We start from the raw sequence: 17,646 nt of genomic DNA on the forward strand, positions 1-17,646 counted from the left end.
AGCAGAAGACACACTGGACCAGACTGAAACTCCGCCCACAGCAGAAGATACACTGGACCAGACTGAAACTCCGCCCACAGCAGAAGAAACACTGGACCCTCTGGTACAACCTGGAGGTTTAATACGTCTCTGTTAAAGGACCAGGAATTTCTTGAATTCTTTAAAAAAGAGTGGGCAACCTTCTTAGACTTCAATAATACTCCAGACATCCCACCGTGCGTTCTTTGGGAAACAGCAAAGGCAGTCATGAGAGGGAAAATCATTTCTTATTCAACGCACAAAAAACGCAAAGAGAAAGCAGATTTATTAGAATTAGAAAATAAAATCAAAACCCTGGAGACTGCTTATGCTGCTTCTGCACAGGAACACATTCTGAGAGATCTGAAAAATTTAAAGCTGCAGTTAAATGACATCATTAATAAACAAACACAATTTCAAATACAAAGGCTACGACTTGAAAGATTTGAAAACTCTAATAAATCTGGCAAATTTCTGGCTAATCAGCTTAAAATTAACAGAGAAAAATCATCAATCACCTCTATTATGGACCAAACAGGAAATGTCACCCATGACCCGGTCAAAATTAATAACGCATTTGAAAACTTTTATAAAAACCTGTACACACCGCAGATCAATCCGTCAGAGCAAAGTATTGACTCATTTCTTAATAATGTAAACCTACCCAGGCTAAATGAGGATCAAATCACAAACTTAGATTCTCCGCTCTCGCCGTCTGAACTTCATGAAGCTCTGTTACTTATGCCCAATGGTAAAGCACCAGGGCCTGACGGCTTTCCTGCTGAGTTTTATAAAGAATTCTGGGAACAACTGGCACCAACATTTTATAAAACTGTCACATCTATTAATGAGAGCCAATCAATGCCACCTAACATGAACTCAGCCAACATAATTCTTCTTCTAAAACCAGACAAAGATCCCAATAGTCCTTCAAGCTATCGCCCTATTTCTCTAATCAATGCAGATGTAAAAATTATCTGCAAAGCACTAGCACAGAGAATAGAAAAAATCACTCCTCACATAATTCACTTCGACCAGACTGGATTCATCAAAGGCAGACACTCGGATGATAATGTCCGTAGACTAGTTAATATAATAGACTTTGCCACCATTGAAAACCAGGAAATGACGGTACTATCGCTGGATGCTGAAAAAGCCTTTGACAGAGTTAATTGGAAGTTCCTTATTGCTGCCCTCCAGAAGTTTGGTTTTGGAGAAGCATTCATCAATTGGATCAAAATATTATATCACAACCCCAATGCATCAGTTAGAACTAATAAACAGACTTCAAACAGGTTTTTTCTTGGAAGAGGAACCAGACAGGGCTGCCCACTCTCTCCTTCTCTTTTTGCTATATTCATTGAGCCTTTAGCTGCAGCAATAAGACAGAATGAGAGCATTATAGGAATAAAAACCAAACACAGCCATCATAAAATTAGTCTTTATGCGGATGACATATTACTGTTTTTAAGGAATTTACATTCTGTAAATGAAACAGCAATGATCATAAATGAATTCTCCTCCATATCAGACTATTCCATTAATTGGAATAAGTCTGTTTTATTACCACTCAACAGGAATATGGAACAAAGACTCACAATTCCAGTTAAAACAGGAAATATCAAATATCTGGGTATCTACTTTTCCCCCAAACTATCAGAACTGGTGCAGCTAAACCACACCCCATTACTGAAAAGCATACAGGACGATCTAACACGCTGGACCAACCTGCCTTTGTCCCTTATGGGCAAGGTAGCCACGGTTAAAATGAAAATCTTACCCAAGGTTAATTATCTCTTCTCAATGATTCCCACACAACCGCCATTAAAATGGTTCAAAACATTAGACTCATCCATATCAAGCTTTCTATGGAACAACAAACCTGCAAGAATTAGTCTAAAAACTTTAAAATCTGCAAAAAACTGTGGAGGATTAGAATTACCTAACTTCCACAAATACTTTCTTGCAAATAGATTACAATACATCTTAAAATGGTTAAAAAATAATCCAGAAACCAACTCATGGTTAGACTTGGAACAGGCGTTATGTGGAAAGATCAACCTGTCACAGCTACCATTTATTAGCCAAACAGTTAAAAAACAGGATTGTTTCAAAAGCATTAATATAAATGCCACCTTAACAGCCTGGTGGGAATTTCTCAAAATATCAAAATCATCAATTCAACCGTGCAAAATGACACCCATCTGGAACAACCCGGACATCCTTATTAACAAAAAAATGATTCACTTCCCAGCTTGGCAAGCAGGGGGCATAAAACAACTAGAGCACGTAATTATTGATAGAAGATTCATAACCCCCCAGGAACTTCAAGACAAACATGGAATAAATAACTTCTTGGAATATCAGCAACTTAAATCAAGTATTACTAAAAAGTATAAAATTAAAGACGACGATTTAAAGCTACCAGATGTAGTTACCACTCTGATTAATTTTTCAATGAATAGAACTCTCTCCAAAATATACAAACTTTTATGTAATTTAGATAACAATATTGCCCTTCCAACAAAAAAATGGGATGCAGATTTGAGCATCAGCACAGATGAAAGCTTCTGGTCAGAACTTTGTCTAAACACCTTTAAACTGACAAAAAGTCCAAATCTGCAGCTAATCCATCTCAAAACTCTTCACAGAATTTACTACACTGGACAGAGGATGTTCAAGATGGGTCTCAGTAACTCAGACATTTGCGAGCACTGTGATAATAATCTACCCGACAGCTACATGCACGCACTGTGGTTCTGCACTCCTGTCCAGGCTCTCTGGCAGCAGGTATGTGCCGATTTATCAGTCTGGCTTAAGGTTTCAATCACTGCCTCACCGTCACTTTGTGTGCTTGGTGACATGAGTGCCATCGATATAGAAGAAGGATTAGCTTCTATCATTTTCATAACTCTTTGTATTGCCAAAAAAACTATTTTAATAAATTGGAAAAACAAGAAAAATATAAACATAAGTCAACACAGAAATCTGCTGTTTGATCATATCAGCTTGGAAAAAATGTCAGCCCAAAGCTCAAGTAACTTTGAAAGAATTCAGTCTCTCTGGTCTCCTGTGGTTGACTCCATGACTTAGGGGGTGGGGGGCTTGGTCGTCGCTGCTCCATGCCCTTCTGCCGTGGTTTGGGGTGGGGGTCGGGGCTTCCGGTGCCTGGCGGGGGCGGTGGGGGGCTCCGTTGGTCGGGGGGTCGGGTCCGGTGCCTGGGTGGGGCGGGCTGGGGCGCTGCGTGGTCCTCTGGGCTTGGGTGTGGGGGTGCGTGGTGGGGGGGTGGGGTGGTGGTCTGGCTTGGCTTGGGGGGGTGGTCCCTTTGCCTGTGCTGGGGGGGGTTGGCGGGGGGCCCTGCTCGGGTGGGGGGGGCCCAGCGGCGCCGGATGGGCTGCCCATCTGCACCTGGGGCTGGGATCGGCCCTTCCCTGGCTCTGGGGCGGGACGGGACGACCCTCTCGGGGCCCCCGGTCGCTCTGGGTGTCACCCGCTTCGGCTGCGGGGTCTGGGGTGGGGTGGGGTGGGGGGCTTGTCGGCCCTGTCCTGTGGGGGGGCGTTCTGGGGGGGAGGGGGGGCCCATTATTAGTACGGGTCGGGGGGGCTAGCGGGTCGAAGTCTCCGCTGAGGCAATCAGTGGTTGCCTCGGCCGGTTGGCCTCCTCGGTCCCGTCGAGGCCTGACCAGAGCTCTTCTAGGGCCGGCGTCTGGGGGTGGGGGCCTGGGCTTGCTCCGGGGGGGGGCGACGCTGGCTCCTCTCTCTCTGTGTGGGGTGGGTGGTGCCGGGCCTGGGGTGTCGGCGCCTCCGGGGGTGGGCCCCTGGGCTGGGTGGCCCTGGCCCCTTTGCTGGGGGTGGGCTGGGGGACGGCTGTTTGACCACCGGGGGACAGTCTACCAGCTGTCCCCAACTTACCCCCTTCCTTATATAACCTCATATTAGGGTGAAGGGGTGGGGGGTCTAGCCTGCGATGCGCCTTGGGGGGGGGCTACTTGGGAGTGGCCCCCCTCCTATGGTTGCCGTATGGAGTGGGCCCCCCCTCTTTCGGTTTTATTTGCACCTTAGACATGTAGGGTCCTTGGTAGGGGGGGTGCTTGGACATCACTGCAAGCAAGCAGCAGATGTCCTCCTGGCACCCTACCCGCCAATTTTAACCGCACCTTAGACATTTAGGGCCCCTTGGTGTGGAGGGTGAGGGGACATCACTGTGAGTAATCAGGAGATGTCCCCTTAGTGCCCTACTCGCCAATTTTAACTGCACCCCCCTTAGTACACACACCCCTCCCCCTTCAATATATACATTCAAACATAAACACACACACATGCACACAAACACCCTCTCAAACACCCATACACGCACACACATTTTACAAGGAAGGTGGGACCTGGGTCCATCTGTCCCCTACCCCTTCCCTGGTGGGGGGTGCGGGCCCCTTGGCGATGGCGGCCGTGTCCCTTGGGTGCCGGCTCCCTGGGCCCGGCGGTGCTCTCTCCGCACGGTGGGGGGGTTCATATTACACCTGAGCCGGGGGTGTTCGTGTCCCTGGGGGGTGGGTCCTGGTCCTTGCCCCTGGGCGCTGGGCCCCGCCAAACTTCCAACATGGCCGAGCCTGGTCGGGCCATATTTATAACATCCCTTGTGGGCCGCCCTTTTTTCCCCGGGGTTCCCCCCTCCTGGGCGGGGGCGGCGGGCCCCTGCCTTGCTCCTACCTGGACCAACCGTGGGCCAGGTGGGTGGCTGCCTGGAGTGCGGAGCGGGTCTCCCTTGGGGGGTCCTGGCTCGTACCTGGGGTCGGGGCGGGGGGATGCCCGGAACTCCTGGGTGGTGGTGGGGTGCTCGTCTGGGGCTGTGGGCGTCCCTCTCCGGTGGGGCCCTGCGTTGGGCTCTTCCGGCGCGGCGGGGGGCTGCTTTCCTGGCTGGGCTGGGGCGGCGCTCTCTTTCCCTCTGCGCCTCCCTGCTCTCTGGCTCTGGGGGCCTCGCGGCGGTCCGGCTGGCCCTGGCCTGGGTGGCGGTCTTGGTCGCCCGGGGGGCGGTTGTTCCCTGCCTGTTCCCGTGTGGCGTTGGGGGAATTCCGGCTGCCGCTGCTGCTGCGGCGGGGGTATGGGTGTGGGGGTGGCTGGGCGCTCCTCCTCCTTCTTTTCACATTCCACCATCCATTTTAGAAGAACATAAACACTCACCTGAGCACAGGTGTTAGCTCACCTTTGCACTAATAGTTTGCATGATTGAATGAATGAAAGATTTCACACTAGTTGGTTTAAAGGCATAGGTATGCGTTCGTGAACACTATCTGTTTTGTGTGCATGTTGACATGTGGACATTTTTGCGGCTAGCAGGTGTGTTGATAATATTTGAGTGTGTGTGAAAAGGCCCCGCCCTTTTTGTACTACATTTGAACCGTACCGTAACGATAAACAACCAGTAAACCTGTCTGCTCTATGCTGCTTCATGGTCTTACCCCCCTTCCCCTCCTATTATCACCCTCCTACCCCCCCCTCTCTCTAACGTCCCTCTCTCTTCTTCCCCTCTTTCCTTTTCCGTCCGGTCCAACACCAAAGATTTTCAAACATGATTGAAATTAATAAATTTTGGCCTCAATTACAAAAGGGGTTTATTCAGACATACCTTTGGTTTGTCTGAAGATGAATAACCCCTCTTGTTAAAATAAAATATGTCCAACACAAGAGGCCCTCAGCTCTCATCTGTTTGCCTAGCTGTTGGACAGGACAAGTTAAAAAAAAAAAAAAAAAAAAAAAAAAAAGAAGAAACACTGGACCAGACTGAAACTCCGCCCACAGCAGAAGACACACTGGACCAGACTGAAACTCCGCCCACAGCAGAAGATACACTAGACCAGACTGAAACTCCGCCCACAGCAGAAGAAACACTGGACCAGACTGAAACTTCGCCCACAGCATAAGATACACTAGACCAGACTGAAACTCCGCCCACAGCAGAAGACACACTGGACCAGACTGAAACTCCGCCCACAGCAGAAGATACACTAGACCAGACTGAAACTCCGCCCACAGCAGAAAAAACACTGGAACAGACTGAAACTCCGCCCACAGCAGAAGACACACTGGACCACACTGAAACCCCGCCCACAGCAGAAGATGCACTGGACCAGACTGAAACTCCGCCCACAGCAGAAGATACACTGGACCAGACTGAAACTCCGCCCACAGCAGAAGATACACTGGACCAGACTGAAACTCCGCCCACAGCAGAAGAAACACTGGACCAGACTGAAACTCCGCCCACAGCAGAAGACACACTGGACCAGACTGAAACTCCGCCCACAGCAGAAGATACACTGGACCAGACTGAAACTCCGCCCACAGCAGAAGACACACTGGACCAGACTGAAACTCCGCCCACAGCAGAAGATCCACTGGACCAGATTGAAACTCCGCCCACTGCAGAAGACACACTGGACCAGACTGAAACTCCGCCCACAGCAGAAGACACACTGGACCAGACTGAAACTCCGCCCACAGCAGAAGATACACTGGACCAGACTGAAACTCCGCCCACAGCAGAAGACACACTGGACCAGACTGAAACTCCGCCCACAGCAGAAGACACACTGGACCAGACTGAAACTCCGCCCACAGCAGAAGAAACACTGGAACAGACTGAAACTCCGCCCACAGCAGAAGACACACTGGACCAGACTGAAACTCCGCCCACAGCAGAAGATACACTAGACCAGACTGAAACTCCGCCCACAGCAGAAGACACACTGGACCAGACTGAAACTCCGCCCACAGCAGAAGATACACTAGACCAGACTGAAACTCCGCCCACAGCAGAAGAAACACTGGACCAGACTGAAACTCCGCCCACAGCAGAAGACACACTGGACCAGACTGAAACTCCGCCCACAGCAGAAGATACACTAAACCAGACTGAAACTCCGCCCACAGCAGAAGAAACACTGGAACAGACTGAAACTCCGCCCACAGCAGAAGACACACTGGACCAGACTGAAACTCCGCCCACAGCAGAAGATACACTGGACCAGACTGAAACTCCGCCCACAGCAGAAGACACACTGGACCAGACTGAAACTCCGCCCACAGCAGAAGACACACTGGACCAGACTGAAACTCCGCCCACAGCAGTAGAAACACAGGACCAGACTGAAACTCCGCCCACTCCAGGTGATACACTGGGCCAGACTGAAACTCCGCCCACAGCAGTAGGAACACTGGACCAGATTTAAACTCCGCCCACTGCAGAAGACACACTGGACCAGACTGAAACTCCGCCCACAGCAGTAGGAACACTGGACCAGATTGAAAAACCGCCCACCTCAGAAGACACACTGGACCAAACTGAAACTCCGCCCACAGCAGTAGGAACACTGGACCAGATTGAAACTCCGCCCACTGCAGTAGAAACAGTGGACCAGACTGAAACTCCGCCCACAGCAGAAGATACACTGGACCAGACTGAAACTCCGCCCACAGCAGAAGACACACTGGACCAGACTGAAACTCCGCCCAAAGCAAAAGATACAATAGACCAGACTGAAACTCCGCCCACAGCAGAAGAAACACTGGAACAGACTGAAACTCGGCCCACAGCAGAAGACACACTGGACCAGACTGAAACTCCGCCCACAGCAGAAGATGCATTGGACCAGACTGAAACTCCGCCCACAGCAGAAGACACACTGGACCAGACTGAAACTCCGCCCACAGCAGAAGATACACTGGACCAGACTGAAACTCCGCCCACAGCAGAAGAAACACTGGACCAGACTGAAACTCCGCCCACAGCAGAAGACACACTGGACCAGACTGAAACTCCGCCCACAGCAGAAGATACACTGGACCAGACTGAAACTCCGCCCACAGCAGAAGACACACTGGACCAGACTGAAACTCCGCCCACAGCAGAAGATACACTGGACCAGACTGAAACTCCGCCCACAGCAGAAGAAACACTGGACCAGACTGAAACTCCGCCCACAGCAGAAGACACACTGGATCAGACTGAAACTCCGCCCACAGCAGAAGATACACTGGACCAGACTGAAACTCCGCCCACAGCAGAAGACACACTGGACCAGACTGAAACTCCGCCCACAGCAGAAGATACACTGGACCAGACTGAAACTCCGCCCACAGCAGAAGAAACACTGGACCAGACTGAAACTCTGCCCACAGCAGAAGATACACTGGACCAGACTGAAACTCCACCCACAGCAGAAGACACACTGGACCAGACTGAAACTCCGCCCACAGCAGAAGAAACACTGGACCAGCCTGAAACTCCGCCCACAGCAGAAGATACACTGGACCAGACTGAAACTCCGCCCACTTCAGGTGATACACTGGACCAGACTGAAACTCCGCCCACAGCAGTAGGAACACTGGACCAGATTGAAACTCCGCCCACAGCAGAAGACACACTGGACCAGACTGAAACTCCGCCCACAGCAGAAGATACACTGGACCAGACTGAAACTCCACCCACAGCAGAAGACACACTGGACCAGACTGAAACTCCACCCACAGCAGAAGAAACACTGGACCAGCCTGAAACTCCGCCCACAGCAGAAGATACACTGGACCAGACTGAAACTCCGCCCACTTCAGGTGATACACTGGACCAGACTGAAACTCCGCCCACAGCAGTAGGAACACTGGACCAGATTGAAACTCCGCCCACAGCAGAAGACACACTGGACCAGACTGAAACTCCGCCCACAGCAGAAGATACACTGGACCAGACTGAAACTCCGCCCACAGCAGAAGATACACTGGACCAGACTGAAACTCCGCCCACTTCAGGTGATACACTGGACCAGACTGAAACTCCGCCCACAGCAGTAGGAACACTGGACCAGATTGAAACTCCGCCCACAGCAGAAGACACACTGGACCAGACTAAAACTCCGCCCACAGCAGAAGACACACTGGACCAGACTGAAACTCCGCCCACAGCAGTAGAAACACTGGACCAGACTGAAACTCCGCCCACTCCAGGTGATACACTGGGCCAGACTGAAACTCCGCCCACAGCAGTAGGAACACTGGACCTGATTTAAACTCCGCCCACTGCAGAAGACACACTGGACCAGACTGAAACTCCGCCCACAGCAGTAGGAACACTGGACCATATTGAAACTCCGCCCACTGCAGAAGACACACTGGACCAGACTGAAACTCCGCCCACAGCAGTAGGAACACTGGACCAGATTGAAACTCCGCCCACTGCAGTAGAAACACTGGACCAGACTGAAACTCCGCCCACAGCAGAAGATACACTGGACCAGACTGAAACTCCGCCCACAGCAGAAGATACACTGGACCAGACTGAAACTCCGCCCACTTTAGGTGATACACTGGACCAGACTGAAACTCCGCCCACAGCAGAAGACACACTGGACCAGACTGAAACTCCGCCCACAGCAGTAGGAACACTGGACCAGATTGAAACTCCGCCCACTGCAGAAGACACACTGGACCAGACTGAAACTCCGCCCACAGCAGAAGACACACTGGACCAGACTGAAACTCCGCCCACAGCAGTAGAAACACAGGACCAGACTGAAACTCCGCCCACTCCAGGTGATACACTTGGCCAGACTGAAACTCCGCCCACAGCAGTAGGAACACTGGACCAGATTGAAACTCCGCCCACTGCAGAAGACACACTGGACCAGACTGAAACTCCGCCCACAGCAGAAGACACACTGGACCAGACTGAAACTCCGCCCACTGCAGTAGAAACACTGGACCAAATTGAAACTCCGCCCACTGCAGGTGATACACTGGACCAGACAGCAGAAGATACCTTCAAATGTAGCAGGAAGCTCTTGCATGCAGAGCAGAAGGCACGAGGCCTCAGGGACGATCCTGCTGTGTCTGGACTGAGGAGCCGGTACCAAACGTTCTCTGAGCTCAGAACCAAAGCCGCGATCTCCTGCAGTGAAGCATGTTATGCAGCTGCTGATGCGGCTTTAGGAAGTCAGCACAGAACCCTGAAGACTCACTTCTGCTTCATCTTCACTGCAGCGTAAAACAGGAACTTTCTCATCTCTGAAGATAGGATCGGGTCTGACTGACCCTGGGTCCCGTCAACCCGCTTCCACAGACCCACCTAACCTGCAGCTCCGCACAACTGAATCCACACTGTGACCAAACACCCTGATGTGCAGAGCCCTCCTGATTCCAGACACCGTTTTTGGAGGAACACCAGCCAGCCTGCGGTTCAGTCCTCCAACAGACCAAAGGAAGGCCCTAATGAGACACGAGGTTCAAACACAGAACCTGCTCTGAGGAGCTCCGCCCCCAGACACTGATGGTTTCTTCCTCCAGACCGTTTGACAGAGGAAAAGCCGTTTCCTTGGAGACGGGATGCTGACATCACATTCTAAACCAATTTTTCATCCCGACTTCATGACACCAACGTTCATACCTGCCGGTCTTCTCCAGCTCGTCCCCTATGGCGTGGCCCCCTCCTCCATGACCCCCATCACGAGGCATGTCTCCATTCATCTGAGAATCTCCTCCAGCGTACATGTTTTTCCTAAAAGACCAGAAGTTTGTCAAGATTTCATCTCTAGAATCCTGTGATGTCAGTCAAATATGGGATTTCTGACGATGACCTGCAGTTACGCAACGTTAAGCTATAAACTCTGCAGGTGGGTGCCCCCCATCTCCCACCATGATGCATTAGGAGATTAAATAGCCTGATTGATCAGCGCTCTCAAACGTGCTTCATGTTAAACCTGTGACACCTGAACCTGCAGCGGCTGCACTGCACAGACGTTAAGGCACATCTGTGCAGACGCAGATGGATCTTGCAGTCAGGACTTCTGGGATCCGTGTGCAGGTCACAGCTGAAGCCTGGTGTGAATGACAGCGTTCCCTTGCTATGTGGAGGTTCACCTTTCATGGTCTCGCTGTTTCCTAGATTTTTTTTCAGTGTAGTTTTGGGTTCCTTAAATTTACAGTGCAGTCTTCTCCGTCCTGATTGGCTGCAGGCCTTGCCAATCGGTCTTGATGTTTCCGGTACAGAATGTTTTCTAAATCGACTCAAATCTTTGATCGGATCTTTGCTTTTACTCTAGAATCCTATTTTTCCATGAAGGTTTGAACTTTAGTTTAAACGGGAGAAAAAATGTTCGTGTCTGACAGAAGTGGATGAAGTTTTAGTGAGGAGCTTTACCGCCTTAAAACACCCAGAATCCAACTTCATGGATGTCATGGATCACAGGTTATTACGGAGCATAACTCCCGTGGTAAACGAGGAAACACTGAACGACAGGAAGACCATCTAACAAACATTTACTTCTGTCTTCTTAAGGTTCTGGAATCATCAGAGACTCTGAGGCTGTTTTACTACAACATCACTCAGGTGATGCCGCAGTGGTAACTCAGCCCCTCCCACAGCCAGTTGAATCTGAATTCATTGACTTTTGCCGTCGTGGCTGCAGCTGCAGCTGCAGCTGCTTCATTTGTTCTGAATATTTGGACTTTTCTTTCATTTTAAATGTGATCCGATGAAAGTAGAACTTTCTGTAGACGTTGGTGAGCCATGTCAGAAGAATGACTTGATCATAGGACGAGTCTGAATCCCTGATGACGCCGTGACGTCACGCTTTCGCCACAAAGGTGAAACATTGTTTTAGTTGTAGATTTTCTTTTTGAAATAAGGAACGTCTGTTTGTACATGAGCAGATTATGATGCAGTTACCATGGCGGCGGCGGTGACTTCATATGGACATGTGTTTTATCGTCCTGAAGTTTGTTTGTCAGACACATTTTTCCGGTTCTGGTCATAATGACAGAAATCTGGACCTTTTATCAGAGGAGGGGAGGCTTTTGGGAGGTTCTATCCGGATGGTCGGGTCCCACTCCCCAGGAGGAAGCACGATCACTTCGTCCAGGAACTCGTCGATCCCGGCGAGCAGGTCCTGCCTGTCCTTGGCCTTGTACGCGATGTCGTGAAAGACCTGCCCTCACACACAAAGCAGAGGAGTCAGCAGCAGAGCACGCAGGCCCAGCAGGCAGTGAACCGTAGCATCAGATTACCCAATGAGGGAGCAGTGACATCATACCAACGCCACGCATGAATAAGCAAACCCATCTAATCTCCCAAAAGCTCTGCAGAGGACCATCATTGTGTCCATTTAATCAGCTCACAGTCAAGCAGCTGACAGAGTTTCAGTCCACAGTCTGGGTCCAGACCCGAAATGTGGTCAGACCAAACTGGAGCAGTTGGAGACAGATCTGAGACCAATCTGAGACTCTGGTCTGAGGAGACGCCTTTCTGCCGTCAGCAGTTTGCTGCATCATTCTCCATTTCTGACCGTGTGATCAGCGGCAGCAGACCAAAATACTGACTCATGAAAGGTCCTGCAGCAGAGCAGCAGAGCCACCTCCACCCAATCTGAACATTAAAACGAGCTCTGGTGGCTGCTTCCACAGTTTGCATGGTAGCTCCGCCCCCTGACTGGTGCTATCTATGTGGTGGTCAGAGCTGCTCAGCATTAGTATTTGGTGTTGGTGACCTTCAGTGAACTACAGACCAGAGAAGTGGCTCATGCTGGTCTTTGGTGCAGCTTCTCCTTCCTGCACCTGCAGACCAACAACCAAAGCTCCAGACAACCTGACCGCCGCACAGCATCTGTCAATCATTTCTGTTCACCCATCACCTCTGCGTGTTCTCTGCATGTGTGTGGAACGGCCATGACCCTGGGGTCTAACCCTAACCCCTGAGCTGAGACCGTTTGAGCTTTAGAGTGACTGCAGAGAGGATGGAGGAGGAGGAGGAGGAGCCTGAACTGTCCTGCTAACCTCCACGCCTCCAACACCAAAAACATTCCATCAAATCCAGCTTCCTCCCCCAGTTCAGGATGTGGAAAAGCCCAAACCTCGTCCGACATCAGCGTGGCGATGGCCCTGCCGATCTCGTGGTAGGACTTGGCTTTGCCCTTGGGTCCCAGCAGGATGAACAGAAACCTGAAAAGGAGCAGAGTTAGTGCGGGGCGGCCCAGTTTCTGAGCACGCTCAGTGATGCAGGGAAAGAAAAGAAGCAGTAAAACTTTATCAGTGTATCTGAGTGGAAACACCACAGTGTCCTTCATTCGTTTCCTTCATAAACTCCAGATTGTCGCCATAAAACAGTAAAGACGCATTTAACGATGCGAGAACAGAAACGTTATACTTTTTGGTTCATGTCTGCGGCTTCTAGAGCGGCTAGACTCTTAACGGTTGGGTCTTAAAGGAAAACCTCCAGTAGCCCCCCCTAATGGCGGTTCTAGTTCTGGAACGAGGGTTCTGGCGAGCACCTTGTGGGAACAGGAACCTCGGTCAGGGCGCCCAGCATCACCGCCTGCTGCAGACGAACAAACGCCACGAAGGGAGCGTCCAGGAAGTCCACCTCCCCCACCAGCACATTGGAGGCCTCTGCGTCTCTGGGCAACTTCTTCATGAACTTGTTCCTCAGCTGAAAGCACAAAGCAGACGCCCTTAAATGTGACCTTCACAGCAGCAGAGACCTGTCTTCCCCAAAGGAGCGCCGTCAAACCGGACAGCGCCTTTCAGAGCAAATACCAAACCACCAGGACGCCGCTGTGTCCTCAGGAGCCGGCGTATTTCTCTCTGACAAGGTCAAAAGGGGAGGCGGGGCCTCCAGAAGCCCGGGAACATTTTCCATCCCACCTTTTCCTGCAGCGCTCGTCTTGTTTGACTTTTCAGGAGGATCTAGTGAGCCAATCAGGACGTCACATCTGCTAAGGCTTTTCCAGTTTGACAAAGTCCTGACTCAGATGAGTTCTGTTCAAGTTCTGCTCACAAAATCGAACCGTTCTAGAGCGTGAATGTTCTCCTGGTCCCAGCTCGCTCTGTCCAGATGTTTAACCGTCACAGCAGATCGGCGCCAGACTGCTCTGAAGCAGGAAGTGATTGTTCCCTGAACAAAGAGAGCGCAGCAGAACGACCAAACGGACTCCTGGTCCAAACAGACGTGCTCAGTCCATCATCATCATCTTCTAAACGCAGCTCAGCTTCTGTCCAAGTTTCTTTTTTAAACGTTTTCTAACCGTTAGATTCCTCCGATGGAACAAGTTCATGAAAACAAAAAGACTTAAACGTCAAAAAAGCCGCAGTGAACCTCCAGAGCTTCAAACCTTCTGATCTTACAGGAGACTGCCCTGATTCCTGTTGGGATCTGCTGATACCTATTATTAATTATTGTCAGTTCTGTAACTCCAGATGTCATAAACAAGCAGAAACAATGTGAAAAGACCGAAGATCTGATCAAACAAACTTCAGGAGATTCCTGCTTCTTGTTTTGGTTTTCTCACTTTTTTCCTTGTCTATGTTATTGAAAGTCAATATCAATGATTATAATTCATAAAGTAAATCATATGTTTTGTCAAAAATAGACATTGGTAGCAGCTTCAAAGCTTTTTGTGGCCATTTTTTTAACAGTTTGAGGGAATTTGAACTGTTTTTTGTTTATTTGCTAACATGTTGTAACATAAAGTATATTAGAACATATGATGGTGTATATTGAGGCTTTTTGATAAATCATTTTTGTATAATATTTCATCATTTTGCTTTTTTAATCTTCTTTTAGTGTTTTCACGTTTGTTGGGTTTATCTCCAAAACGCTGATGCAAAATGCAAATAGTGTAGTTTTCATGTTTATTTTGAAATAGTGTAGGTCAGGTGCTGTACTGACGGATGGTTGGTTGGTTGAATCCGGTATGGTACACATCGAGCCCCCACCCCCCACCCCCGGCCGTCAGGGTCCCTCTGAACCCGTGGACTCACCTGATCCTTCTCCGGTTTGTCGGAGATGTCGTTCAGGCTGCTGGAGGCCAGGTTCCGGTGGGCCGTGGTGGGACTGTCTGTGGTGAGAGAGCAGCCGAACTTTTAGACCCGCTCATGGAGACAAAAGAACCTTGAGGGTGGAGGGAGGCAGATCTGCAGGAAATGACAGTGGACCGGACATTTCCAGGATGGCTCCTGCTTGTTTTCTATTCTGATTCTTCAGCAAACGTCTGATTTGGATTTTGTGCCGTGGTGTTTTGTGTTTCCGGAGCCTCTTTAGATTCCTATGATGAGCTTCAGGGAATCCTGAGGCATTACATTTAGACGGGAATAAAGCTGAATGTCCGCGCCGCAGACAACAGCAGGAATTGAACTCTGTTCGGTTTTTTAGCGCTTCACTTTAACAAGAACTCTGCAGATTATAGCAGCTTCCGTGTCGCCTTCACTTCTGCTTTATACTTCAGAATTCTTTTAAACTTCTGTTTTTTAGGTTATCTTTCTAAATTAGACGTGGTACATTATTGACGATGCAGGTTAGCATAAAACATTCCCTAATTTTAGACCAATCCCGTGTTTTAACTGACATGTTGTTATGTTTGTTCCTGACACCACGTCATCAAACAGGAATACTTGAGAACTACTTGAGAACAGGAATACTTCTGCAATACCACACCTTGACTCTAGGTGGCGCACTACACACAGATGGAATGTTTTGTCTACAACCTTTGTCCAAATTCCCTCCCGTCTTGATAAACCCTCTGAGTCCCTATAGTCCGGGAACATCCAGTCTCCTGGACACGAGATTTCTCACCACGGCGCAGATTTTTCCAGAGAAACCAAAAAATATGAAGATGTTACAAAGACTATGAATGATTCCACTGGAGAAAACTTGGAGAATTTATAAAAAAGAAGTTTTCATACTTTTTTCTTAATAACTAGGGGATAAAACACAATGCATTGTGGTCTGTATTCACCATTTTTGGTAAGTATCGATGCATATTGGTTTTTTGCAGAGACTTCTGGGAAACTTTCAGAGCTCTGGATTTTGGAATTGAATTAGTTAGTTCAAAAGGGGCCCAAGTCCACAATTTTTCAGAATAGAGATATTATATGTTCTATGGTCTTCAAGGGAAAAACTATCTGATTATTTGCAATAAAGTCCCAAGTCCGTTGTAATGTATTGACTATGGTTGACATTTAAAATGCATTAAGCGTAAAATTCCTGGTCTTGGGCCTCTCTTGGATGGGTTTAGCTTTCTCCCATAGAAGGCAGCACTAGTTATCCAATATGGCAGCACCCCTGTTTAACTCAAGAGGGGTCCAAGTCCAGAGACTTTAGTTTGCTAGTCCTCTGAAATGATAAAAGTGAGCTGCTTCATATTCTAGCATTTGGAAGCTATGAACTGCTGCTAAATCTGGGTAAAGTATGAATCATTTGGTGTAGCCTCCCTTTAAGCTATGCAGTTAAAATCAGTTCCTGAAAAAACAAACCTCTTGGACTTGGGCCCCTTTTGAACTAACCCATTCAATTGAATATTTGGAAATTCAGAAAAAATGGTGCACTGAGTATAGTGGTAATTCAGACGCAAACAAAGTAGTTTTACTTAAGAGCAGTATTATTTCTCAATTTCATGAAGATTTTTTGTCGCTCCACTTTCACCTTTATGTTTCCATGGCAACGATTGAAGGGGTGGAGCCACTAAATTATAAATAGACTATCTTTGGAATTTTAGGCGGCACAAATAACGGATTTTTGGAAGTTAAGGGTGAACGTCAATCACAGACGCCTGAAGGGCGTTGAGCTTTAGCCGGAAAGCGAACGCTGATGCTGCAGCGCCTATTCGACAAAAGCGACGCTCTGCACCGGAGGGAGCGTGCATCCACCTGATGGAGGTCACTCCTCCGCTAAGTGCTTCCTCAGGAGGAGCAGGTGAGCGGGAACTCTGACTGATGATCTGCTGACTCCTCCTGACAGCAGCTGCACGTCTCGTCTCTGAGTCCAGGCCAGGAAAAGGTCCAAAACCTGCTGCCTCTGAAGCTTTCTGCACATCTGCCCCCTCAGCATTGTGGGTAATAACTTGCATGTCAGTGTGATGCAGCCCAGCTTTTCCCTTCACACCCAACCCCATCCCAGAGTCCTAGAAATGATCTGTGAAGGTTAATGGAGGGAGGTGTTAGCAGCTGCTGAACTTACTGAGCCAGTCCATACTGGCACTTCGTTGGTTCTGCAAGTCCTCCATTGAGATGTGACCTGACAGACAGGTCACCGAGTTCTCAAGAGGACTGCGGGCTTTGAGAGGCGGCAGCAGGTTATCGTCCAGGCAAGGCAGCAGGAGACAGACAAGAAAAGGAGAGGTGAAGCCCCCAGAAACCCCCCAGCAAAGACAGCAGCAGAAGAGCAAGGCTGTGAAAGGAGATGAGTGACCCCCCCAGGGTCAAACCAGGATCAGGAGGGCGCCGTTATCTTTACTGCCAGCTGATAACAGGCCTCGGTGTGGAGAGTTTCCATTCTCCGGATCATGGAAAGGTTTGACGATGGATTACAAACACATGCAGGTGCTCAAGGTGAAGCGGAGCAGCAGGTGTGACTTCCTGGGACTGTGGACGTCAGGTCGGGTTCGCTAACACGAGGAGGGAAAATGATCCAAATGACGTGACGGCAGACTAATCTAATCTGAGATTCAAACCCAGATTAAAGGCAAACGAGACTCGTTATGACCAACAGATAACAGATTTATCAGCCAAAAGAACAAGGTCTGGAGGGTTAAAGCAACAAACATCATAAACGGATAAAAATACAGCTGATAAAGGAAACTAGGAGAAGATTGA

At 49.3% G+C, this 17,646-nt stretch overlaps 1 protein-coding gene across 14 annotated transcripts in view; it reads right to left on the minus strand.

Moving 5' to 3' along the window:
* Positions 1 to 17,646, minus strand: part of slc4a4a (solute carrier family 4 member 4a) — a 62,749-nt gene that overhangs the window by 21,838 nt on the left and 23,265 nt on the right. For 9 of the 14 annotated variants that reach the window (XM_078953409.1, XM_078953411.1, XM_023958125.2 and 6 more), the window contains 5 exons: positions 14,818 to 14,894; positions 13,329 to 13,486; positions 12,912 to 12,999; positions 11,836 to 11,990; positions 10,451 to 10,561 (listed from right to left, as the gene is read on the minus strand). In XM_078953409.1, the coding sequence (XP_078809535.1) occupies positions 10,451 to 10,561; positions 11,836 to 11,990; positions 12,912 to 12,999; positions 13,329 to 13,486; positions 14,818 to 14,894 (589 nt within the window). Of the gene's footprint in view, positions 1 to 10,450; positions 10,562 to 11,835; positions 11,991 to 12,911; positions 13,000 to 13,328; positions 13,487 to 14,817; positions 14,895 to 17,011; positions 17,108 to 17,646 lie in introns of all 14 variants that reach the window. The other 5 variants (XM_078953404.1, XM_078953406.1, XM_078953405.1 and 2 more) reach the window with 1 other exon arrangement.

The sequence above is a fragment of the Oryzias latipes genome, chromosome 9, assembly GCF_053564925.1.
Source record: "Oryzias latipes strain Hd-rR chromosome 9, Olatipes_Hd-rR_3.1".
Lineage (NCBI taxonomy): Eukaryota > Metazoa > Chordata > Actinopteri > Beloniformes > Adrianichthyidae > Oryzias > Oryzias latipes.